This window comes from Bombina bombina, chromosome 10, assembly GCF_027579735.1.
Source record: "Bombina bombina isolate aBomBom1 chromosome 10, aBomBom1.pri, whole genome shotgun sequence".
In the NCBI taxonomy this organism is placed as follows: Eukaryota; Metazoa; Chordata; class Amphibia; order Anura; family Bombinatoridae; genus Bombina; species Bombina bombina.
Window position 1 is genome coordinate 52202947 of NC_069508.1, and position 26168 is coordinate 52229114.

General features: G+C 34.9%; 1 protein-coding gene across 1 annotated transcript in view; it reads right to left on the bottom strand.

Annotated features, from left to right (window-relative positions):
• DPYD (dihydropyrimidine dehydrogenase) overlaps positions 1–26168 on the bottom strand; it is a 1643387-nt gene that overhangs the window by 1059448 nt on the left and 557771 nt on the right. Inside the window, exon 6 of the mRNA XM_053694067.1 lies at positions 18219–18415. Within this exon, the coding sequence (XP_053550042.1) occupies positions 18219–18415 (197 nt within the window). The remainder of the gene's footprint in view (positions 1–18218; positions 18416–26168) is intronic.

A 26168-nucleotide genomic window follows, 5' to 3' on the forward strand; every position in this document is an offset into this window, starting at 1 on the left:
CTTTAAAAAAAATTAAAAAATAAAAGAGAGACTAAGGAATCAAAACATTTCATGTATGAATTCGACAAATTATACAGTAGTTACTAAAAAAAACAAAAAAAACTTTCATTTTACAATTTTTATATAGTTTAGTACAAATAAAATTCTTCCTATACAATCATCTTCATTCACACAGTCTAGCTTAACCCATTAAGTGCTAATGACGGCTCTGAGCCGTCACAAATTGTCTCAGTCAGGTGCTAATGACGGCGCAGAGCCGTCACTAACACTCTCCCACTTTGAGGGAGATCTGGGGGCTCCCACCCGCTCCTACCCCGGCGATCGGGCCTGCATAGTGACAGGCATCACCGGGGTTTCACGTTACGCGCAGTGACGTCACACGCAATGATGTGATGACGTCACTGCGCAACTTTATTCAACAGTAACAATGTTAAATATAGGAGCAGGGGGCATGCTACTTAGAAGCCTGTATCTCAGGCATCTAAGCAGCCACCGTTGGAAAGGTAATCACCTAACCTTTCCAACAGTGTTAGTCTTGGGGATCTGAAGTAATAATAATAAAAAAAAGTAAAAAAAATATATTTTTAAATATATAAAATAAAAAAAAAACCTTTAAAAAAACCTTAGCACCCATGTGGGAAAGTGCTTAGCACTCAAAGGGATACAAAACTCATTTTTTTTCTTTCATGATTCAGAGAGATCACACATTTTTGTAATTAACTTTCCAATTTATTTTTTTTATCAGTTTTGCTTCATTATTTTGGTATCCTTTATTGAAGGGGAAACCATTCATCACTGGGAGCTAGCCGAACACGTTGGCAAACCAATGATAAGAAGTATAGATGTGCAGCCACCAATTTTCATCTAGCTCCCCAGCTCCTGAGCCTTCCTATGTATGCTTTTCAACAAAGGATACTAAAGGAACAAAGCAAATCAGACAACAGAAGAAAATTTAAAAGTTGTTAAAAATTATATGCTCTATCTGAATCATGAACATTTTTTTTTTTAACTAAATAAGGGTACAATAGTGCAATAATACAGACATATTTCCCTTCCCCCTTACCTTCTGTGTCCATTCCCTCCCCTTTAGATTGTAAGCTTGAGAGCCTCTCTACCTGTAGGCCACTTACTACTGATTGTGCTCAAGGGCAGGGCATTCCTCTCCTTTTGTATATCTCAATTATTGCACCTACAACTGTAATGTACCCCAATATTGTACTTGTTTGTTTGTGTATTTAATGCATCCCTGTAATGTTCCATTATTTCTTGTATAGTGCTACGTAATCTGCTGGCACTTTATAAATACCTGATAATATTATTATTAATAATAATAATAATAATAATAATAATAATAATAATAATAGCTTGAAATTAAGATTTTACATGTTGCAAAACATAAGGGAGAAAATGTTCTAAGAGCAAATAAATAAGGGAGTCTGGAAACTATAAAAACAAATTGGGCAAATAAGAGAGATCCCTGGAAATAAGAAGGTTGGGAACCTTACTATGGACCCAATGATCTAAAGCTCTGCTCTTTGGTGAGATTATCTAAGAGGTCTTGTCAATGCTGCAAGGTCCATAAAATAATCTTAGAAAGGTCAGTTTTTAGCTTGATACTCCTACATTACAATATAATGCCAAAACAAACCCTACAAAGATGTTGCCAGATTTATATCCATGCAGTGTTTGATCATCAGGACCCATTTACAAAGCTTCGGAGCCCTAGTGTTTTCAGACTCACTCAGATCTAAAGACCGCTGCTACTTATCCTGTCCACAACACTTTTAGGTGGCGGATTGCAACTATCATCTCGACTGGTTGTGAGCAAGCAGGGGGCAGCATTGCACACAATCAGGGAATGGTGGAATGATAAATGCAGACAGCGTACTTGCTGCAAGGCTGGGCAGAAGAAGTTTATGAGAGCGAACCTTGTTGCCAATGTTAAATAGAGTTGTATGTGTTTAACCCCTTCAAAGGGGTTAAAAATGACTAACGCCTAGATTACGAGTTTTGTCCGTAAGGCTGTGGGGTGTTAACTAGCAGTTTATGCTCACCGCTCACCTACAGACAGCGCTGGTATTACGGGTTTTTACAAACCAGGCGTTAGTCACAAAAAAAGTGAGCGTAGAGCAAAATTAAGCTCCACATCTCACCTCAATACCAGCGCTGCTTACGTTAGCGGTGAGCAGGTAAAATGTGCTTGTGCACGATTTCCCCATAGGAATCAATGGGGGAGAGCCGGCTCAAAAACCCCCCATAAAATTACTACAATTAACTAAATAATTCCTATTTAAAACTAAATACTTACCTATAAAATAAACCATAAGATAGCTACAATATAACTAATTGTTACATTGTATCTAGCTTAGGGTTTATTTTTATTTTACAGGCAACTTTGTATTTATTTTAACTAGGTAGAATAGTTATTAAATAGTTATTAACTATTTAATAGCTACCTAGTTAAAATAAATTCAAATTTACCTGTAAAATAAAACCTAACCTAAGTTACAATTACACCTAACACTACACTATAATTAAATAAATTACCTAAACTAAAAACAAAATTATCTAAAGTACAAAAAAAACTCTACTAAATTACAGAAAATAATAAAATAATTACATCAGCCAATAGGATTTTTTCTACCTTAATTCCGATTGGCTGATAGAATTCTATCAGATAATCAGAATTCAAGGGACGCCATCTTTGATGATGTAATTTAAAGGAACCTTCATTCTTCAGTTGGACTTGGAAGATGATGCTCCATGTCGGATGTCCTGAAGATGGACCCACTCCGCGCCAGATGGATGAAGACTTCTGCCCGTCTGGAGGACCACTTCGCCCGGCTTCGTTGAGGACTTCGGCCTGGCTGGGTGAACACTTCTCAAGGTAGGGTGATCTTCAAGGGCTTAGTGTTAGGTTTTATTAAGGGGGGATTGGGTGGGTTTAAGGGTAGGGTTGGGTTTTAACGTTGGGGGGTATTGTACTTTTTTTACAGGTAATAGAGCTGATTACTTTGGGGCAATGCCCAGCAAAAGGACCTTTTAAGGGCTATTTGTAATTTAGTATAGGGTAGGGCTTTTTATTATTTTGGGGGGCTTTTTATTTTATTAGAGGGGATTAGATTAGGTGTAATTAGTTTAAAAAACTTGAAATTATTTTATTATTTTCTGTAATTTAGTGGGGGTTTTTCGCACTTTAGATAACTTTTTTAAATTGTATTTAATTGTATTTAGTTTAGATAATTAATTTAATTATAGTGTAGTATTAGGTGTAATTGTAATTTTGGTTAAGATTTATTTTACAGGTAAATTTGAATTTATTTTAACTAGGTAGCTATTAAATAGTTAATAACTATTTAATAACTATTGTAGCTAGTTAAAATAAATACAAAGTTTCCTGTAAAATAAAAATAAACCCTAAGATAGCTACAATGTAACTATTAGTTATATTGTAGCTATCCTATGGTTTATTTTATAGGTAAGTATTTAGTTTTAAATAGGAATTATTTAGTGAATTGTAGTAATTGTATTTAGATTTATTTAAATTATATTTAGGTTAGGGGGTGTTAGGGTTAGACTTAGATTTAGGGGTTAATACATTTAATATAGTTGCGGCAACGTTGGGGGCGGCAGATTAGGGGTTAATAAATGTAGGTAGGTGTCAGCGATGTTAGGTACGGCAGATTAGGGGTTAATAAAATTTAACTAGTGTTTGCGATGCGGGAGGGCGGCGGTTTTGGGGTATATATATTTTTTATAGTGGCGGCGATGTCCAGTTCGGCAGATTAGGGGTTAATTTTTTTTTATTGTTTGCGATGTGGGGGCTCGGTTTAGGGGTTAATAGGTAGTTTATGGGTGTTAGCGTACTTTTTAGCACTTTAGTTAAGAGTTTTATGTTACGGCGTTAGCCCATAAAACTCTTAACTACTGACTTTTAAATGCGGTACCAGGCTTGACAGGAGAGGCTGTACCGCTCACTTTTTGGAAGACTCGTAATACCGGCATTAGGCAAATCCCATTGAAAAAATAGGATACACAATTGACTTAAGTGGATTTGTGGTATTTTCGAAAAAGTGAGCGGTGAGCCTGTCATTTAAAGACTCTTAATACCAGCGGGCGTTAAAAAGCAGCGTTGGGACCTCTCAACGCTGCTTTTTAAGGCTAACGCACAACTCATAATCTAGGTGTGTGATAGCACCAGAGAAGCATTGCACTGCTAGGAACCAGCTAAACAAAGCTACTGAGCCAATGACAAGAAACATATGTGTGTAGCCACCAAACCCCAGCTAACTTCCAGTTGTGCATTGCTACTACTGACCCTACTTAGGTATGGTTTTCAAAAAATAATACCAAGAGAACAAAATTAATATCATAATAGAATTAAATTGGAAAGTCTCTTAAAATTGTATGTTCTGTCTGTACAATGAATGTTTAAAGGGATGTGAAACACCAACATTTTTCTTTCATCATTTAGATAGAGCTTTTAAACAACTTTCTAATTAGTTCTATTATAAATGTATCATCATTCTTTTAATATCTTTTATTGAAAAGCAGGAATGTAAGCTTAGGAGCCAGCCCATTTCAGGAGCACTATATGGCAGCAGTATAGTAAGAATGTTATCCATTTGCAAGAGCACTAGTTGGCAGTGCTATTTCCTGCCATGTAGTGTTCCGAGAGCCTATCTAGGTATCTCATCAACATAGAAAATCATGGGAACGAAGCATTTTTGAGTTTCATATCCCTTTAATTTTAACTGTCATGTGAACACCATTTTGCTAATTCACTTCATACCCTTCTAGAGCTAGATGCAATTGTACGATAGTTTTTAGTGGATTAGCGCCTGCTCATCTAAGAAATACAGCATTACTGCTCGGTAACTGTATGAGCCAAAATTTAAATATTGTTATAAATTTGTAGTAATATCGGACTTACATTAAAGGGACATGAAATACTTTTTTCATTTCATGTCTCAGATAGAGCATGCGATTTTAAACAACTTCTTAATTTACTTCTATTATCTAATGTGCTTCAATCTCTTGTTATCCTTGGTTGAAAAACAAACCTATGTTGGCTCAGGAGTGTCTACACACATATGCCTTATGTAATTGGCTCACCCATGTGGTAAGCTTTTTTTTTTTTAACAAATCAAATTAGGTAAATTAAAGTAAATTGGAAAGTCGAGGCCCATAGGAGGCCGAAACGATCGTCTGGGGTTGTCATGTTCCTTGTTCAGAGGAGAATTGCCTGGTATTTCGGGGCTGGACTGACCATACTTGGCGGGATCAGACTGATATACTTCAGGAAAGTTTTCTTCTGTGAAAAGCACACTGGTCTAAAAGAGGCTGCTTCCGGGTGGTAAATCACCATAGAACAAGCCACTGAGCTGCTGTTCGTTCCTGGTAGAGTGCTTCTCTCTTTGTATGCAAATTATTATGACCCTGGGGAAGTCTCCCTATGGGTGATGGGGGAAACCAGACGTGGACTCCTTGCCCAGTGTGCTTAGAGGAATGTGGCTGCACCTCACTGACGAGGCCCATAGGAGGCCGAAACGATCGTCTGGGGTTGTCATGTTCCTTGTTCAGAGGAGAATTGCCTGGTATTTCGGGGCTGGACTGACCTTACTTGGCGGGATCAGACTGATATACTTCAGGAAAGTTTTCTTCTGTGAAAAGCACACTGGTCTAAAAGAGGCTGCTTCCGGGTGGTAAATCACCATAGAACAAGCCACTGAGCTGTTGTTCGTTCCTGGTAGAGTGCTTCTCTCTTTGTATGTAAATTGGAAAGTTGTTTAAAATTGTTTTCTCTATCTGAATCAATAAAGAAAAAAAATTATGTTTTATGTCTCTTTAAAAAAAATTATAATAAAAAATTATATATATTGATCTAGAGGAAGCTCAGGAAACAATTAACAAAATGGGTTTAAAAAGCCAAACATTTGAACTAAACACGCTTTACGCCTGGATTCAATAGGTAAATATAGTTCAGCAAACATGTCACATTGATGGTTGTTCTACATGTGATGTAAAGAGGCGTGCATAATCGTACAAATATTAAAGAGTTCAGTCTCGTGTTGTAAGAACAAAGTGTTTCAAGTGATTGAATCCCCACTGCCCAAACAAATATTAGGCTATTTTTCAATTTGCTTAAAATGTTCTTGAATTTTTTTTTTTTAGCATAACATAAAAGAAATTTATCAGCACAGTAAGATCTTTTTATATATCTAAACTATTTTTTCAACTAAAGCAAATCATTTGTAGTTTTGAAAAAAATTATAAAATCAATGGGGAAAAAAAAAAAAAAAAAAAGATTAGTTTTACCTTTGAGAAAAAATGTTTTAAGATATTGTCTAATGTTGTAGATCGCAACTGATTAAAGTTTTTTTTTCCCATTGATTAGGTGCTGAATTTTATACAGACTAAATATATCCTACCTAAAAAAAGGGATCCACAACCAGTTTTTATTATGGGACATGTTTACTAAAGTTTGATATATTTTCAGGTTTATTTCTTAAAGGGACAGTCTACTTGAAAACTGCTATTTTTAAAATGATAGATAATCCCTTTATTATCCATTCTCCAGTTTTGAATAACTAACCCAGGTTATATTAAATATACTTTTTAAACCTCTACGATTACCTATATTTAAGTCCCTGCAGACTGCCCCTTATCATAGAGTTTATTTTCACAAATTAGCATTTTTGCCAATTAGTGCAGGTTCTTGTATAAACATTATCCACAAGAGTACAATGTTATCTATAAGGCACAAATGAACAAGCACTGCCTGACTGTTTTGCATTTTGTTTTAAAATGTTAATAAAAACAATGAGCAGCCAGCAGGGGCTTAGAAAAAGGCAAACTTGTAAATATTAATATAAAAATGTTGGTTATGCAAAGATGTGGAATGCGTAGTTAAGGTGTTATCTATCTTTTTAAACAATACAAAAAAATAAAATAGACTGTCCCTTTAAATGTCTGTGGCACTTTATTATTGTAATAAAATGTTACATAAATTAGATATGTGGATTCATTTTGTTACAAATGCAAATTAGTAATACAAAATTGATATTCATTTCATTAATTAGTGGGGCAAACAAAATATGATTAAGAAGCAAGGCAAAATGCCTTGGATGTGTTACTGACACACATTTTTGCATTAATTGCTGTTTTAATGTGATCAACATTAATGTTTTATTTCTATACATGGTGTAGTGCTTACCACTATATCAGTATTGGATGCAAAACTGCTCTAGAAGGCTTGAGCACCCAGCTCTGGAATAATGTGACATGATTGTATGCACAGTGTTTTCTTGATTTCATTCTAACACACATACCTAATTGCTGATGGCTCCTGGGAGCCATTAAGGATTTTTGGAAATGAATATCAATGCTGCCAGCACGATTGGCATGTAGGTATGAGCATTGATAGACCTCTGTTTATTACTAATAAGAATTTTATGTGATAGGAAAATTACACTGGCAATTTTATAGATATCACTATAATTCATAAACATAAGCTTTTGCACAAAGAATAAGATCTAACATCAGCCTTAAGCGCTTTTCAAAGCCATGGGCTTTTGTTTTCATTTGGGGCAAACTAAGTTCCCATTTAACTAGGAAATACACCCAAATAAAATGCACTGCCTGCCTGCTGCTGCTGCTGCTGGATGTAAAATACATAAATACAAAACAAAATAAAGCATGTTGTGCTTTATTGTTTCATATTGGCTCTTTAAGCGCATGTGCTAATTGTTTGCCTGTAACAACATTTTGCAATGTTAATAGTTACAAATTAATTCATTAGAAGATTATGCACTGAGTATTCCCAAACTAAAATGCTTTTTGTTTTGTTTTTTTCCCTAAAACCTCTACACATTTTGGGTTGTATATATTAAGTTGTACATTATGTAATTGATGCTGGAAACATTTTTCAGACTAATTCATTTTAAATATCCAGAAGGTATCTTGTGGCATAGCTGTAAGTAAAATCATCTGCCAGTTGCTACTCTGCCAATGATAATTTACATGAGACGGATCACAAAGTTGGAGGAAAAACTTGCTCTCATTTGGCTCCTTACAAATGTGCATGTTTACAGTTACATTTAAAGGTGTAAAAACTACTCAATTTAAATGCTTTATTTTTAAGCCTTTGTATAGAAAATGATGTTTAAAGGGACACTGTACCCAATTTTTTTCTTTCATGATTCAGATAGAGCATGCAATTTTAAGCAACTTTCTAATTTACTCCTATGATCAAATTTTATCCATTCTCTTGGTATCTTTATTTTAAAGGCAAGAATTTAAGTTAAGATGCCGGCCCATTTTTGGTGAACAACCTGGGTTGTCCTTGCGGATTGGACAGCACCAATAAACAAGTGTTGTCCATGGTTCTGAACCACAAATTGGCTGGCTCCTTAGCTTAGATGCCTTCTTTTTCAAATAAAGAAAGCAAGAGAATGAAGAAAAATTGATAATAGGAGTAAATTAGAAAGTTGCTTAAAATTGCTAGCTCTATATGAATCACAAAAGAAAAAACTTGGGTTCAGTGTCCCTTTAAGGTTTTAATTAATAAGAGTAAGGAATCAGAGCATTCCAATATAGAAACATAGCATATTTTATATTATAAATTCATTGTCATATCTGGTGATGTCACAAAGGCAAAATCAAAGAATATGTTGTCACATCAAATTCATGCAATAAACACTGTTCAGGTTAAATGGATACTAAACTAAAAAAAACATTTCTTTCATGAATTTGATAGAGCATGCAATTTTAAGCAACTTTCTAATTTACTCCTATTATCAATTTTTCTTGGTTCTCTTGCTATCTTTATGTGAAAAGCAGGAATGTAAAGCTTAGGAACCAGCCCATTTTAGGTTCAGCTTCCTGGATAGTGTTTGCTTATTGGTAGCTACATTTAGCCACCAATCAGCAAGCTCTCCCCAGGTGCTTAACCAAAAATGGGCTGGCTCCTAAGTCTTGCATTTCTGCTTTTCAAATAAAGATAGCAAAATATCCAAGAAAAATTGATAATAGGAGTAAATTAGAAAGTTGCTTAAAATTGCATGCTCTATCTAAATCATGAAAGAAAAAATATGGGTTTAGTATCCCTTTAAAGAGACATAACATTGCAAAATGGAAATGCTTGAATTTCTTAGAGTGCTTTATTATTTCACTGTTTCTAGCATAAAACAATGTGTTTATCCTCTGCAAATTGGTTAAATACATATTTAAAGTCAGCTTCAGAGCAGCAATACATTACTAGAATCGATCAGCAGTGCATTACCAAAAGAACACAGTAAATTTGATAACAGAAATACATTGAAATGTATATTAAAATTACATCCCTTTAAGTCTTAGTATAATTTGCTTAATGTGACATTTTGTCTTTAATGAATGATCCAACATTCTTCCAGATTAAAAATAGTATAATCAATATCATACTTGTTACATTCTCTTTGTGAGTCTACTAATTTTTATACTATTGTCCCTCTGGAAGTTTGTGTTATAATGTAATATTGTGATGTCCTCTTTCTTTATTCTTTTAAAATTGTTTAACCCTTTACCACTTGAAAGTAAGTGAAATGTCCAGCATAAAAAAGCAACTCCCTGACCATTGATTGGTATATATGCATACATAATTATCTTATGCCCCCTAGGGGGAATCTGGATCATTATTATCATTTATTCTTACCAAAATTATGTTTTATTTGATGATACATCCTATTAGATATGTACTTACATAATTATCACAACTTTTAGTATGTATTATTTTAGTATAGTGGGCCCTAGCCTGATGGCAGCCTATTATTATACATGATTTATTCAATAGCTTCTTACTGAAGTATTTTGGGGTTACATTATATTCGTATCTAACTTTATATAGAGTATTTTGGATGATTACATTCATTATCAATATTATTATGGTACTCGTGCACTAGCAATATGGTTGGTATTCTTTATCTATGTGTATTTTACTGATCAATTTTTTATTTTTTAATTTAATTTTTTATTTTTTATATATTTTTTATTATTATTTGTTGTGTATAATATTTTTTGTGTACGATTGAATATATGTTCTTGACATAGCTGAGTACACTAATGCACTATTTGTGTATGGATACATTGGGGGGAGATTGGCTCGCAATGCTAGCTCTGAGTTCCATTGTATAGCTGCCATTGAGGTGAGTATTTAGCCCCTCGATCATTGTATTGGTCTCTCTTTGACTAAAAAAAGGCATCTTTGCAAATGGCTACAATTGAACCTCGTTGCTAGTAGAGCGATCCAAAAGAAAGTGTTTTTTGTTGGTGAGGATATTCCTTTATGCACTAGATAGGATGTCGCTTAGACTAATCTTAATATTGTGAGACATGGCATATCGATTTTATACTATTTGCATATGAACCTTATTTATCAAGGGTACATACTCATAGTCTGGGTGTGTTATCTTTTATTTTGGCATTATATTGCTATTGTATTTATTTATTTATTACGTTTATATTGTTATTTTTATCCTTGTGTACCGACACATTTATGTGTGATTGGCCCACAGTACTGGCCCTTAAATTCTATGGCAATTGCCCTTTATTTATTCGAGCAAATGTAGATATTGATGTCATCAGTAACAATCTAAGTAGGGGCCGGTATCGTGAACCAATAAAGTATTATTATTATTATTACTATATTATTGTTAACTGCATGACCACTGTAATCATTTTTTGCACTTGATTTATGGTTATTATTGTTTTGAACTGGTGTAAATATGTGTTTTTTAATTTTAATGAATTGCGAAATGTTGTATATTCCTGACCGATATATTATGAACTTCAGAAACTTTTGTGTGATTGACTAATATCACCGGTATGTTTGTCCATTAACAATTGTTGCTTTAGTGGGTGTGTATTATGTTGACCTTATTATTGGCAGCAGCCCTAAGCATGTTTGCAAATATTAAAGGCAACCATTGGATACCCGTACTTGTAATTGACACAATGGGGCGTAAGATATTGGTGGGTGTGTTAAATCTATTGGTGTTCATGTGATATAATTAGAGCAAAGTGTGATACGAGCGATACAGCCTGATGAAACGGCACATTTGCTGAGAAACGCGTAGCTGTGCTCCTGTTGATTTTAATTGTTTTTAAAACAAATAATAATAAACATTATCTACTCACACCCTGCTCTTGCCTTTGGATATTGGGAAGTTATAAGTGTTTCCTATAAAACAGATGGTGTGTTGGTCCTGGTGACAAACTGAGGACGCCTTATGTACCTGACCCAGCTGCTCCTCTGAGAGGATTGACTCAGCCGAGTGGCTCTGAAGTCTCGGTCTGCTAATTATTGCACTGGGTGTACAACCTGGCTTGTGAGTATTCAATTGTACTCATTCATCATCATTTTGATTGTGTTTTCATTATTACACTATCAGGTGCCTCTGTCTTTCCTATCATTTAGTTAACTTTTGATGTACTTGGACTTGCCTTTTGGAGACTCAAAGACTGATTATCATGTTTTTGGGTGTCTTTTATCAGCACCGTGTATTCTGTGATATTTTGTTGTGTTGCTTAACATATCTTCAGAAATAAATAAATAAAATTAATTAATTAAATTATTAATTCATTAAATAGAAACTATAATTTAAATAATGTCTAAATTAGAGATGTATATTTGGGTTTCCGATGAATGCAGATACATCCGAATTTTGCTGGATCATTGAGTTTTTTGATATATGAACATTTAAATACATTATTGTAAGTAATGGACGAAAAATGCATGATTGGTTGATGAAAATGTGTTCATCCGTTCATGCTGTTTGGCGCCAAACTAATCCTGCCATAGAATTTTTAATGACTGCTATTAGGTACAGCCGGTCAGGCACTAAATGTTGGATTTTAGTCTTTCAGTAGTTGTATGTTCTTTTAACATTGCAAAAAAAACTAATTGTATGCTTACCTGATAAATTATTTTCTTTTGGAATAATGATGGTCCACAGTCCTCCCTAACATATGGGATATATTTCCCACCACTAGGAGGAGGTAAAGAGCCCATATCAGAGTTTAAAATCCCTCCCATCTCTCTCTAGTTTAACATATAGCCAAGTAGAGAATAAGAAACATAAGTAGGAAAGACAAAGCAGCATCTGTAGAGGTGTTATTAGAACTGTCATCCAAACATTAAAATGGATGTGCCTGTGAGCCATCATCATTCTGAAAGAAAATGATTTATCAGGTAAGCATAAATTTGTCTTCTTTCATAAAATGATTATGAGTCCACAGTCCTTTATAACATATGAGATTAATACCCAAGCCGATGGTCTATGTTATTGAGAGAGGGTGGGACAATTTTTTCTGGCAGTTCTTATTTAGCCGACATTGTGGCCTGAAGGACTTTCCTGCCAAAAGCTGCTTGCAAATAAACACATATTCAAAGCTATAAACTCAGAAAAAAGTATGCAGAGAAAATATGTTGCAGCTTTTCAAATCTGATCCAAAGATGCATAATTAAAAAAAGCCCACAATTTTGTAACTGCTCTTGTAGAAGAACTGAATACAGTTAGGAGGAGACTTTCACACCTTCAAGTAAGTCTTGTGAATCACTTATTTTAGCCAAGGGGCCAATGCTACATTAGTAGCTTTCTGCCCCTTATGAGTCCCAGAGTATTAAAAAACAAACTAGCAAGAGATATGAGGTGGGAGGGATTTTAATTTCTGATATGGGTTTCTTGACCTCTTCCTAGTGACTGGAAATATATCCCATATGTTATAGAGGACAATGGACCATTATTTTACAAAAGAAATAGCTTATTTTAATTGTTCAAATCCTATAATTAAATATATTTGTTAATATGACTTAATATATATGTCTATATTGGTTGTTCTTATCTGAAATAACTAACAAATCTGAATCCAAAATTCGTTTGAAACAAAAGCCTGCATGGAAGAAACTTTTAAACAAGTCTAATTTTTCACCCATGCATATTTAATGCCTGGAAACAATATAAGTATGTAAAAGATATTGGTGCTTTATTTTTTAATTATATTTATTATATTTGACATCTAACAGTGACCATGTTAAAAAGGTCATACATGAATGTGATAACTTATGTTAATATTTAAAATCAAAGGTCGGACGGGAGGCAGAACCATGCGAGCCCCCTGATATCGAGTCCTTAGTCGGTAAAGTCCAAGAGGTCAGTTTGCCCCAACCTACAACTTATGTCTCCAGTCCCCATCCATAAATCTGTAGACTGTAATCTCTTCAGATAAGGGTCATTCTCCTTTATCAATTTATTAGTTTAGTCACTCTGTTTTATGTATCTATATTCTTAGACCACAAAACAATTGCAAACCCCTACTAATGTACACAACACTACCGAATTTGTAGTTGCATTACAAATAAACAATAATGTCTAAATTCCAATTTCTTTCATGTAATTGGCAAGAGTCCATAAGCCAGTGACGTATGGTATATACAATTCTAGCAGGAGGGTTAAAGTTTCCAAAACCTCAAAATGCCTATAAATACACCCCTCACCACGCCCACAATTCAGTTTTACAAACTTTGCCTCCTATGGAGGTGGTGAAGTAAGTTTGTGCTTGATTTTCTTCATTGATATGCGCTTCTCAGCATTTTGAAGCCTGTTTTCTCTCAGAGTACAGTGTTTGTCAGAGGGATGTGAAGGGAGCATCACCTATTGATTCTATGGTTTTCTTCATGGGAAATCTTTTCAAAGGTTCTCTGTTATCGGTCGTAGAGATTCATCTCCTACATCCCTTTTCAGATCAACTATATACTCTTATATTCCATTACCTCTACTGATACTGTTTCAGTACTGGTTTGGCTATCTGCTATATGTGAATGGTGTCTTTCGGTAAGTATGTTTTCATTACTTAAGACACTCTCAGCTATGGTTTTGCACTTTATGTATTAATAGAAAGTTTTAAATATATGTATTGTACTTATATTTGCCATAAGTCAGGTTTATGTACTGTATATTTCCTATTGTAGACTATCAGTTTCAAAATTGGGAAAGTATTTAGGAAGTTATTTTTTCTTACCTGGGGTATAACTTTTTTCTTCAAATTTACTGTTTTTCCAGTTCCTGATGTGATTTCTAATATGATTTCAAACGAATGGGATAGGCCTGGTACTTCTTTTATTCCTTCTTCTAGGTTTAAAAAGTTGTATCCTTTGCCAGCAGCTAGATTGGAGTTTTGTGAAAAAATCCTCAAAGTTGATGGGGCTATCTCTACTCTTGCCAAACGTACCACTATTCCTTTGGAAGACAGTACTTCTTTTAAGGATCCTTTAGATAGGAAACTTGAATCTTATCTAAGAAAAACTTATTTATTTTCTGGCTATATTCTTAGGCCTGCTATATCTATGGCTGATGTTGCAGCTGCATCAACTTTTTTGTTGGAAAGCTTAGCGCAACAGGAAACAGATTCTGATTTGTCTTGCATTGTTTGCTTGCTTCAACATGCTAATCATTTTATCTGTGATGCTATTTTTAATATCATCAAAATTGATGTTAAATCTATGTATTTAGCTATTTTAGCTAGAAGAGCTTTGTGGCTCAAATATTGGAATGCTGACATGGTATCTAAGTCTAGATTACTATCTCTTTCTTTCCAAGGTAACAATTTATTTGGTTCTCAGTTTGATTTTATTATTTCAACTGTCACTGGGGGGAAGGGAGTTTTTTGCCTCAGGATAAAAGATCTAAGGGTAAATCTCAAGCTTCTAATCATTTTCGTTCTTTTCGACAGAAAAAGGAACAGAAAGCCAATCCTTACAAAAAAGAATTTGGTTCCAATTGGAAACCTTCTTCAAGTTGGAATAAATACAAGCCTGCAACCAAAGCCAGTGCCCAAGTTTGCATGAAGGTGCGGCCCTCATTCCAGTACAGCTGGTGGGGGGCTGATTAAAAAATTTCCAAGACATTTGGGCAGATTCTGTCCAAAATCAGTGGATTCAGAGTATTGTCTCTCAAGGGTATCAAATAGGATTCAGTATAAGACCTCCTGTGAGAAGATTATTTCTTTCTCACGTTCCAGCAAATCCAGTGAAGGCTCAGGCTTTTCTAAAGTGTGTTTCAGATCTAAAGCTTTCAGGGGTAATCATACCAGTTCCACTTCAGGAACAGGGTCTGGGGTTTTATTCAAATCTATTCATTGTCCCAAAGAAAGAAAATTCATTCAGGCCAGTTCTGGATATGAAAATTTTGAATCGTTTTGTAAGAGTGCCAACTTTCAAAATGGTGACTATAAGGACTATTGTGCCTTTTGCTCAGCAAGGTCATTATATGTCCACGATAGACTTTACAGGATGCATATCTTCATATTCTGATTCCTCCAGACCACTATCGATTTCTGAGATTCTCTTTTCTAGACGAGCATTACCTGAATCAACTAGTGTTGTTTCTTCAAAGACATGGTTGGAGGATCAATTTACCAAAAAGTTCCTTGATTTCTCAGACAAGGGTCACCTTTTAAGGTTTCCAGATAGATTCAGTGCCCATGACTCTGTCTCTAACAGACAAGAGATGAATAAAATTGGTTTCAGCTTGTCGAAACCTTCAGTCTCAATCATTCCCTTCAGTGGCTATGTGCATGGAATTTTTAGGTCTGCAGCATCGGACGTGATCCCCTTTGCTCATTTTCACATGAGACCTCTCAGCTTTGTATGCTGAATCAATGGTGCAGGGATTATACAAGGATATCACAATTAATATCCTTAAATCCCAATGTTCGACTCTCTCTGACTTGGTGGTTAGATCACCATTGTATAGTTCAAGGGGTCTCTTGTTCGTCCAACCTCGACTGTAATCACAACAGACGCAAGTCTTTCAAGTTGGGGAGCTGTCTGGGGATCTCTGACAACACAAGGGGTTTGGAAATCTCAAGAGGCGAGATTACCAATCAATATTTTAGAACTCCGTGTTATTTTCAGGGTTCTTCAGGTTTGGCCTCTGTTGAAGAGAGAACCATTCATTTGTTTTCAGAAAGACAATATCACAACTGTGGTATATGTCAATAATCAGGGTGGGACTCACAGTCCCCTAGCTATGAAAGAAGTATTTTGGATACTTTTTTGGACGGAATCCAGCTCTGGTCTAATTTCTGAGGTACATATCCCAGGTGTAGACAACTGGGGAGCAGATAATATCAGACGTCAGACTTTACATCCGGGGGAGTGGTCTCTCCATTCAGAGGTGTTTTTTCAGATTGTTCAGGTGTGGGGTCTTCCAGAAATAGATCTGATGGCCTCCCATCTAAACTTCCCAGGTACCTGTCCAAGTATCCTCATGCGGAGTCGGGGGATGTGTTAACAGTTCCTTGGTTTTACCAACCTGCTTATATCTTTCCGCCTCTAGTTCTTCTTCCAAGATTGATCTCCAAGATCATCATGGAACAATTGTTTGTGTTTCTGGTAGCACCAGCATGGCCTCACAGGTTTTGGTATGTGTGATTGATACTATGTTACAGGCTCATAAATCTGTTTCTAGGAAGATTTATTATGGAGTTTGGAAGACTTATATTTCATGGTGTTCTTCTCATCATAAATTCTGCTGGCATTCTTTTAGAATTCCTATAATTTTACAGTTTCTTCAGGATGGTTTGGATAAAGGTTTGTCTGAAAAATCCTTGAAGGGTCAAATCTCTGCTCTTTCTGTTTATTTCACAGAAAGATTGCTAAGCTTCCTGATATTCACTGTTTTGTGCAGACTTTGGTCCATATCAAGCCTGTTATTAAATCAATCTCTCCTCCTTGGAATCTTAATTTGGTTTTGTAGACTTTACAGGCTCTTACTTTTGAGCCTATGCATGCTTTGGATATTAAACTACTTTCTTGGAAAGTGTTGTTCCTTTTGGCTATCTCTTCTGCTAGAAGAGTTTCTGAGTTATCTGCTCTTTCTTGTGAGTCTCCTTTTCTGATTTTCCATCAGGATAAATCAGTTTTTACCTAAGGTTGTGAATTCTAACAACATTAATAGGAAAATTGTTGTTCCCTCTTTGTGTCCTAATCCTAAGAATAATTTGGAGAGATCTTTACATTCTCTAGATGTTGTAAGAGCTTTGAAATATTATGTTGAAGGTACTAAAGATTTCAGGAAGACTTATAGTCTATTTGTTGTCTTTTCTGGTCTTAGGAAAAATAAGAAAGCTTCGTCCATTTCCTTGGCATCCTGGTTAAAGCTTTTGATTCATCCGGTTTATTTGGAGTCGGGTCAGACCCCACCTCAGAGAATCACAGCTCATTTTACTAGATCATTTCCCACTTCATGGGCTTTTAAGAATGAAGCGTCAGATTTGCAAAGCAGCAACTTGGTCTTCTTTGCATACATTTACTAAATTCTACTGCTTTGATGTATTTGCCTCTTCGGAAGCAGTTTTTGGTAGAAAAGTTCTTCAGGCAGCTGTTTCAGTTTGAACTTATTTTTTTGGATGTGGATTTAATTTTTTTCAGCGGAAAATTGCTGTTTTTATTTCTATACCTTCCTCTTTAAAGGGACATTAAACACTTTGAGATGGTAATATAAAATGATAAATTGTATATATAAAACAACTCTGCAAATACTTTCATTATTTATTTTTTCCTCTTTGCCTGTAATTCCATTCTGAAATTGTGAGCTTCTTAAAGGGTTAATGTCCCTTTAATGACTCTTTTGTGGAGTACCACATCTTGGGTATTACTATCCCATACGTCAATAGCTCATGGACTCTTGCCAATTACATCAAAAACCCATAATTTATGTAAGAACTTACCTGATAAATTCATTTATTTCATATTGGCAAGAGTCCATGAGACCCACCCTTTTTATGGTGGTTATGTTTTTTTATATAAAGCACAATTATTTTTCCAGTTCCTTTTTTATGCTTTTTACTCCTTTTTCTATCACCCCACTACTTGGCTATTCTTTAAACTGAATTGTGGGTGTGGTGAGGGGTGTATTTATAGGCATTTTGAGGTTTGGGAAACTTTGCCCCTCCTGGTAGGATTGTATATCCCATATGTCACTAGCTCATGGACTCTTGCCAATATGCATAAATTATGTTTTTCCATAAACATTTATATCCTTAGTAATCAAGTGACAAACATATCTAAAACAACCAGAGATATGAGGACATTTCTTTCAAAGATTTAAACTAGGTTACAATATGTTTTATTCAGAGAGGGTGGAATATATTGCTGTTTGCACTTATTTTATGTTTCTTACCTTAAGCCTCCAACATATTTTTGCTTCTCAAAAATAGTAATATCAGAATATCCAAGACGAGCCAAGAACGATGCACAGCTAATACTTGAGGGGCCAGCTCCTATGAGAGCAATCTTTGTCTTGTAAGATGGGTGCATATCTTCAGCAGGTGGAAGAGTTGGGTTCCTTAGCTGAGGAATATTCATTGCTTTAAAAACCTGCCAAAAAATGAAAATATTTTACTATTTATCTTGTTATTTTCACACAACCATCTTGTATCCCATGTTCACTGTTTAAAATATAAAAGAGAAAAAAGATTATAGTAATGTCCCCCCCCCAATATTAGATTGACATATGTAAAAGGAGCATACCGTTTTATTAAATAGGCACCAACTCCTACTGAGCATGTGCAAGAGTTCAGTGTATATGTATATGAGTTTACAACTGGCTGGTGGCTGTCATGATTCAAGGGAGGAAAGCATAATTCTGTCACTATATAAATCCCTGGTAAGACCTCACCTTGAGTATGGAGTGCAGTTCTGGGGACCTAGAAAAAGTTCAGAGAAGGGCCACAAAACTAATAAAGGGAATGGAGAATTTAAGCTATGATGAGAGGTTGGCCAAACTGGGTCTGTTTTCTCTATAAAAAGGTGCTTGAGAGGTGACATGATTACTTTATATAAATATATTCTTATATAAATATATTCAAGGCCCATATACAGAAATGGCAGAAGTTCTGTCTATTCCAAGAAAATTGTTTGTGGTAAGAGGTCAAAATTTAAGGCTGGAGGAAAGGAGATTTAATCTCCAGCAACAAAAGTATTTATTTTTACTGTAAAAGCAATACATTGTTGAATTCATTACCAAAGGAGGTAGTGAATGCCAATACCTTAGATACATTTAAAAATGGTTTGGATACATTTCTGGCTATAAACAGATTTCATTGATATGATTTCTTGTGTTAAATGGGTCACCTTTTAATTGGATTAATTTAAGCTCAACTGGAGCTTTTTTTTAAGTATATTAGATTTGAAAAGGTTGAACTTGATGGACTTCAGTATTTTTTTTCAACCTCATCTACTATGTGACAATATGATACAATGGGCAGGGAAATGAAGCAATTTTTGAAATTTCACACAACAAAATCTTCTCGTAATCTAAAATTGCATTTTATGGTTACTTCTGGTGAAACATTCAAAGAATAATAGCTTTGTTTGGTATAGCAGTATCATGGAATCCAGAAGGATCTATTTAGCTGCAACATCCCTCACATAGATTCATAATCAAACTTGATTACATTTTTTTTTCTGCTCACCTGATGATCATGAGCATCGTGTTAAAAACTTTCCAATTTACTTCTATTATAAAATTGACTGTTTTCATGGTATTTGTTGCAGAGAATACCAAGGTGTATAGTGTGTAACAATGTTATACATTGTGGAAACACTGCTGTCATATAACATTTAAAAGCATTCTTGCAAGCCATATAGTGCTCCAGACACATATTGGGATACATTTTGGGTCCTGGTACCTTTAACATGGATCTCTGTAAAGCAATTGTTTCCTGGCCAACTCTGTATCTCAGAATATTAGAGAGCATTTTCAATTTTAACGGAAAGAAGAAGAGGCACAATTTTGATACATTGCAACTACTTCCTTCTATTGGTCATGTTCTAATCTTTATTTTTGAAAGTTAGTGCATCTGACTCTTCGTTTGGAGAAGTGCTGTCTCAGAAGTTCATGATGCTGAAAGTAACTATGATGTAGGTAAAAAAGGGCTTTGTTTGCCATTTAGATTGATCTTTAGGTTTTTACACCATTAGAAGGAGCTTCTCATCTCATTACCATGTTCTTGGATCATGTTCTACAAATAGATTATGATTTAGATATTGTAGGTGGTCTCTTCTTTTCCAGGTTAAACTTCATCATCACCTATTATAATGAACCTTTGAGGTTCACAGTTTACATCATGTTTTTGGAAACACTTTTGTAAAGGTCTGTAGGTTCAAAGAAGCTTGTTCTTGGGTTACCATCCACAATCTAATAACCAAACTTGGCACACTAATTAGACCTTGGAACAGTATTTATGCTGTTTGTCTACTTATTTTTAGGATTATTGGGCTTCCCTTCTTCCAAGTGTGGAGTTTGTATACTACAAGTAATTTTACAGTTCATGTCAGATATCACATTCTTGGGCTAATTTTGGTTTTATTGACTTCCTGAACTACCATTGACCATTTTCTTTTCCTGATTTGACCCAGCATGAATTTTCAGACACAATGTTATTTTTCCATAATACCCCTCTCAGGCTCACTGAGGCTTAAAAGAATGTGACAGATAAATCATATGCTCCTACTTCTCTCTGTGTATGTGGAATTAACCCTTTGAGTGTTAAGCACTTTCCCACCTGGGTGCTAAGCTGATTTAAGTTTTTTTTTTTTTTTTTTTTTTTTAAATATATATATATTTTTTTACTTTTTTTTTCTTAGATCCCCAAGACTTACACCATTGGAATGGTTAGGCGATTACCTTTCCAATGGGGGTCTGTAGCTGCTTAGATGCCTGAGATACAGGCTTCTAGGCAGCATGCCCCCTTTCCCTATACTTGATATTGTAATTTTTAAATAAAGTTGTGTGGTGACATCATCATGCATGATGTCACCATGCAAAACGTGAAGCCCCGGCGATGCCTGTCACTATACAGGTCCGAACGTTGGGGCAGGAGTGGGTAGGAGCCTCAAGATCTCCCTAAAGGTGGGAGAATGCTAGCGACGGCTCTGAGCACCTGAGTCGGAAACTCTGACGGCTCAGAGCCGTCGTTAGCACTCAAGGGGTTAAAGTATGTTTATCAAATTTTCAAACCCAGATTAGGTGTCCTTTGTATATTTGCCATTTTGTGAGTCCTGCTGAAGCATGCACGGATTGTTAAATATATATAAATATATATTTATATGTTTCATAATTTATTTCATGTTTTTTTTTGTTTTGTTTTTTTGCTGAAACCCTGAAACAGTGTCTGTTTCCTATTTGGTCTCAAACTCCTCTTGCACCTCTTGTTAAAAAAGGCTCTGAAGAATTTAAAGTTCAGGAAATTCTTGACCCAAGCTTTATAAAGCATGCCTAGAATATGTTACTCCTTGGAAGGGGGCACTGTTTGATCTGTGGAAAAATGGGTTATCTAGGAGTGTTAAATTAGAAGGTACTGAGTAGACTTGAACCACACACCCTGAGACTCTGGGGTCAATTTACTAATGTGTGAGCGGACATGATACGATGTAGCATATCATGTCCGCTGCACATCGATAAATGCTGACAGCATATGCTGTCGGCATTTATCATTGCACCAGCAGTTCTTGTGAACTGTTGGTGCAATACCGCCCCCTGCAGATTCGCTATTGGCCGCTAGCAGGGGGTGTCAATTAACCCGATTAGGTTGATTTTTTGTCTGCCGCCTCAGAGCAGATGGACAGGTTATCGAGCAGCGGTCGCCAGAAACACGGGGCATGAAGCTCCGTAAGGAGCTTGATTAATTGACCCCTCTGTGTTTACTGTGTTGCTGCCTAATCTTCTGTGCTACCTAGTCTTGCCTTCTTGATCTGATTTAGTCCCCGATGTGCTCATATTCATCTGTCTGTCCTCTCACACCTGATTTTCCAGATGTGGTGAAGGTAAAAATTAGTCTATATTCTAAATATGTCTTTTTATTTTGCAAAAATTAAACATTTATAATGTTTTATTTTTGCTAAAACCACTTTTTTAATTTTATTTTATACCATGACCTACTATATTTACAACTACACATGTTCTGAACCTTTGTGTATTTGAGCATCTCATGGTATACAAACTAATATGTATACCTAATTTCATGGCTTCTTGAAAACATACTAAAACCAGTGATTGATTAGAAGAATGAGTGAATCTAAATAAGAAAAAAAAATCATAAAGACCATACCTAGGATGTCATTTTGATTACTTTCCCTTCTCCGCTGGCTAACTAATTATCAGAATTACAATTTAGTTGCCTATTTTAGACTAAAGGCTACGAGAATCTTATCAAAACAATTTAATAGCAAGTAACCTCAGTAGCCTGCCTTCTAGGAAAATATCCAATGTAATCTCCTCCGAATTACTTTCTTTGTATTGTAAAATTTAATTATCCATAAGAATGCATTCAGATAATATTAATAATATTTTATTGGATCATATCAGTTGATATAGGTATAACTTTGCCCATGTACATTATATATATTTTTTTAAAGATGTACCCTTTACATTGATAGCAAGCATTGGTTCAGTGAAGTCACAAATATGAACTAGTATGATTTAGTCCTGTGCTATGACCCAAAGGTGGGGTTGAAGAGGAGCCTAATGCAAAAGCAAGGTAAGGTCAAGTTCAAAATCCAGTGAGCATTACTTTTCCTATTAATACCATTTACATCTAGAATGCGTAAAGTGCTCAATACATGATATTTCGCAAATCAAACTCGAACCGCTAGTAACAAGAAAAAAATTATGATAATTACAGTTGCAACACTTAAAGAGACACTAAAGTCAAAATGAATATTTCATGATTCCGATAGAGCATTTAGTTTAAAGTGAGTTTTCAATTTTCTTCCATCATCAAAATGTGCACAGTATTTTTATATACACACTGTGAGGCACCAGTTCCTACTGAGCATGTTCAGAAGTATAAGCCTGTGATTGGCTGATGGCTGCCACATGACATGGGGCTGCTATATTGAAGAAAATTTAGAAATGTCTCAGAAACAAATCTACTACTTATGCTACTATTATTGCATTGTATTTTTATTATGCATTTCTTGATTATGCAATTCTACTGTATACACTTGCAACATGGTTTATGCAAATGTATTTAATTGTAAAATATTTGTTCTAAAGAAGACTTTCAGAGTAGAATAAAGGTGTGTCCAGGAGCCTTCATTGGTGTTTCAGGTATTCTAGAGGTGTGTTTGAGATTTTTCGAAACCTCAGCATGAAGAATTCATGAAGATTCTAAAGCACCTGTGAAGTATTTTGCCATTTTAAAGCTGAAGAGATTGTCATATTTGTATTTTATTAATCGTTAACTGTTTTCAAGCTTTATTTTACACATGTTAGAATGGACTGCTTTATACTTTATACAAAATTAGTTTGCTGTGTAAGGTTTTGAAGATTTTTTTGGGACACCAATATTCTTCAGAGTTGAACTTGTTCTATGCCAAGAGGTAAACAGTAACAAAATATATCCTGCCCCTAATGTGACTTGCAATGAACGTCTGATCAGGTGAAGGACACAGAGCTTTTGAATTCAAATATGTTTAATTGAATTTAGACCAGTGACTCAATGAGCCTATTTGAGAATGCAAGAAAAGGAAAGTGTGGAGTGATATGTAGATAGGACTCAACTAGCTTCCCCAAATCTGATATGCTCCCAATATCAGATGTATAGAAATGTGCGAATAGGGGTGGGTGTGGGGAGCGCTCTAAAAGAGCTGTGAGTATAAACTATGATTTGAAGTGTGTATACACTGTGATAGAATGTGTATGGATTTACCAAAATATCATAAATATAATTTCTTTGAATCATAAATTTTTTGTGTGGTTCTGGTGTTAAGTAGTGTCTCTCCAAAAATGTGAACAAATAAACAAACAAAAACAAAACGTTGACTCTCAAAATTCCTCAAGGACAATTTTATAAAACCCTTCTATTTCTTCAAAATGTGTATGCACGGTGTATTATCACTGTACCTCTAAATAAATTGATACACAAATTGTGCTTCTAAATGGATAAACAAACAAATCGTGATGAATTTAAATCGTGATGAATTTAAATGAATAAACAAACAAATCGTGATGAATTTAAAAAGACTTAACTTCTAGATGAATAAACAAACAAATCGTGATAAATTTAAAAAAACTTTACTAAGATAAAAAACAGTATAAGATCGTTTCAATCGTGTTGTATGGTTATGCCATACAGTGAATCTGTTTAGAGCATATGGGGGTACATCTTTATCGTATAAAAATGCTAAAAGTTCGGATTTTTAATCCTTATGGTGAAAGTTCGGATTTGTAATCCTTATGGTTTTCTTAAGTTGTGGCCACAACCAATTCTAAAACAGTTAAAATCCAAATGTAGTACTGTGCTGTTGTTAGTTTGCAGTTTATTCTCCCCCTAACCGGACCTCTGATATTCCTTACCTCCGTGTTTATTTTCTTTGTATTACCTTGGGTTCTGGGAAGAGTGCTTTTGTAAGTAGGTCGAGTTCTCCAAGCGGCTTTGCCGCTGTTTGAATTTCCTCCGCAACTACTTCCTACCCTGATGTGCGTGTGACGTTGACGTTGTACACGGAGGACCTATCAGGCAACCGGATCGTGGGGGGAGTGTTTCTTGTACTGGAGCCAATCTTTCCACACTCGATGTCAGGTTTTCTACGCGTTTCAGCGCCGTAACTTGCGCCTTTATCAAGACTGTATAATCTGGTGTGTCTTTTAGGCTCCTATATAGTCCTGTTGAGGTTAGGATACTCCCCCTAATTAATGCTCTAATATGTTCCGGTTTATAAAATATCATTTCTTAGCCTTATTCATTTTCTTTCAATGACAGATTCTTTGTATACAAATAATGTTGTTAACACATTTATACTGAAATATATTTATTGAAAATAAAATAAATAAATAAATAAATAAAATAAATAAAACATGTGAGTAAGAAGTGATGTTTAGTGAAAATGTGAAGGGAGACTGTGGTGTGTTAATTCAATTGTTGTCATATTCGAATAAGTATGAGGATATGTGCCATCAAATAATGGTTATTTTCTATCGGGTAATCAGTACACTATTGTACTGTTGTTATGGCAATACTGTTCACTGTTTTCGCTGCACTCACAAGAAAGGATTCAAGTTAAGCTCTGCATTGAGGCCATATGGTGTGAGAGTATTGAATTTGAATATGAGTTCAGCTTCCTTTAATAGTAACATATTTTCCATATTACCTCCTCTGTTATTATGTATCTTTTTTATACCCCAGTATGTGAATCCTATTGGTTTTTTTTTATGTTTTTCTGTGAAATGTTTAGATAATAGATGTTTGCAGTTACCTCTTTTAATGTTGGATAGATGTTCTCTTATTCTATCATGTAACGGTCTGCTCGTTTGCCCTAAGTATTGTAATTTGCATTTGCATTGGATTAAGTAAATTATATTTGTATCTGAACACCTAATGGTGTCTCTTATGGGGTATTTGTAGTTGTTATTAGAGGATATTACTACTTTACTTTTTTTACCATATTTGCACGCTTTACAGCTTGTGCAAGGAAAAAAACCTTGCAGAGCATTTCCATATAGGTCTTGGTCTCTTGGTTTAGATGATTTGTTAAATTGACTGGGTGCCAGTATACTTCCCAGATTATTTGTCTTTCTGAATATTAGTGTAGGTCGTGATTTTACAATGTCAGTTAGTAGTGGATCTTTTCTAATTATGTGCCAGTGTTTATCTAGAATCTTTTTTATAATCTTATGATCTTCACTGTATTCTGTAATGAATGATATTTGGTTATGTAATAAGTTTTTGTTCTTATTTGTATATTTTAATAATTCTGTTCTATCTTTATTTATTGCTTGATTTTTGGCTTCTTGTATTATTTTATCTTTATATCCTTTCTCTTTAAATTTCCTTTCCAAAGTGTTCGCTTGTTTCTGAAATGTATTTTCGTCTGAACAGTTTTTTCTTATCCTATAGAACTGGCCTTTAGGTGTATTGTTGATCCATCTTTCTAAATGACAGCTGTCCGGATGTATGTAACTATTTGTATCTGTAGGTTTGAAATATGTTTCTGTTGTGATGGTGTTATTTATGATATTTATTTGAACATCTAAAAAATGTATATTTGTTTTACTATATTCATGGGTAAAACTTAAACCCCAAGTATTGTAATTTATGTCTTCTAGAAATAAATTGAGGAGTTCTTG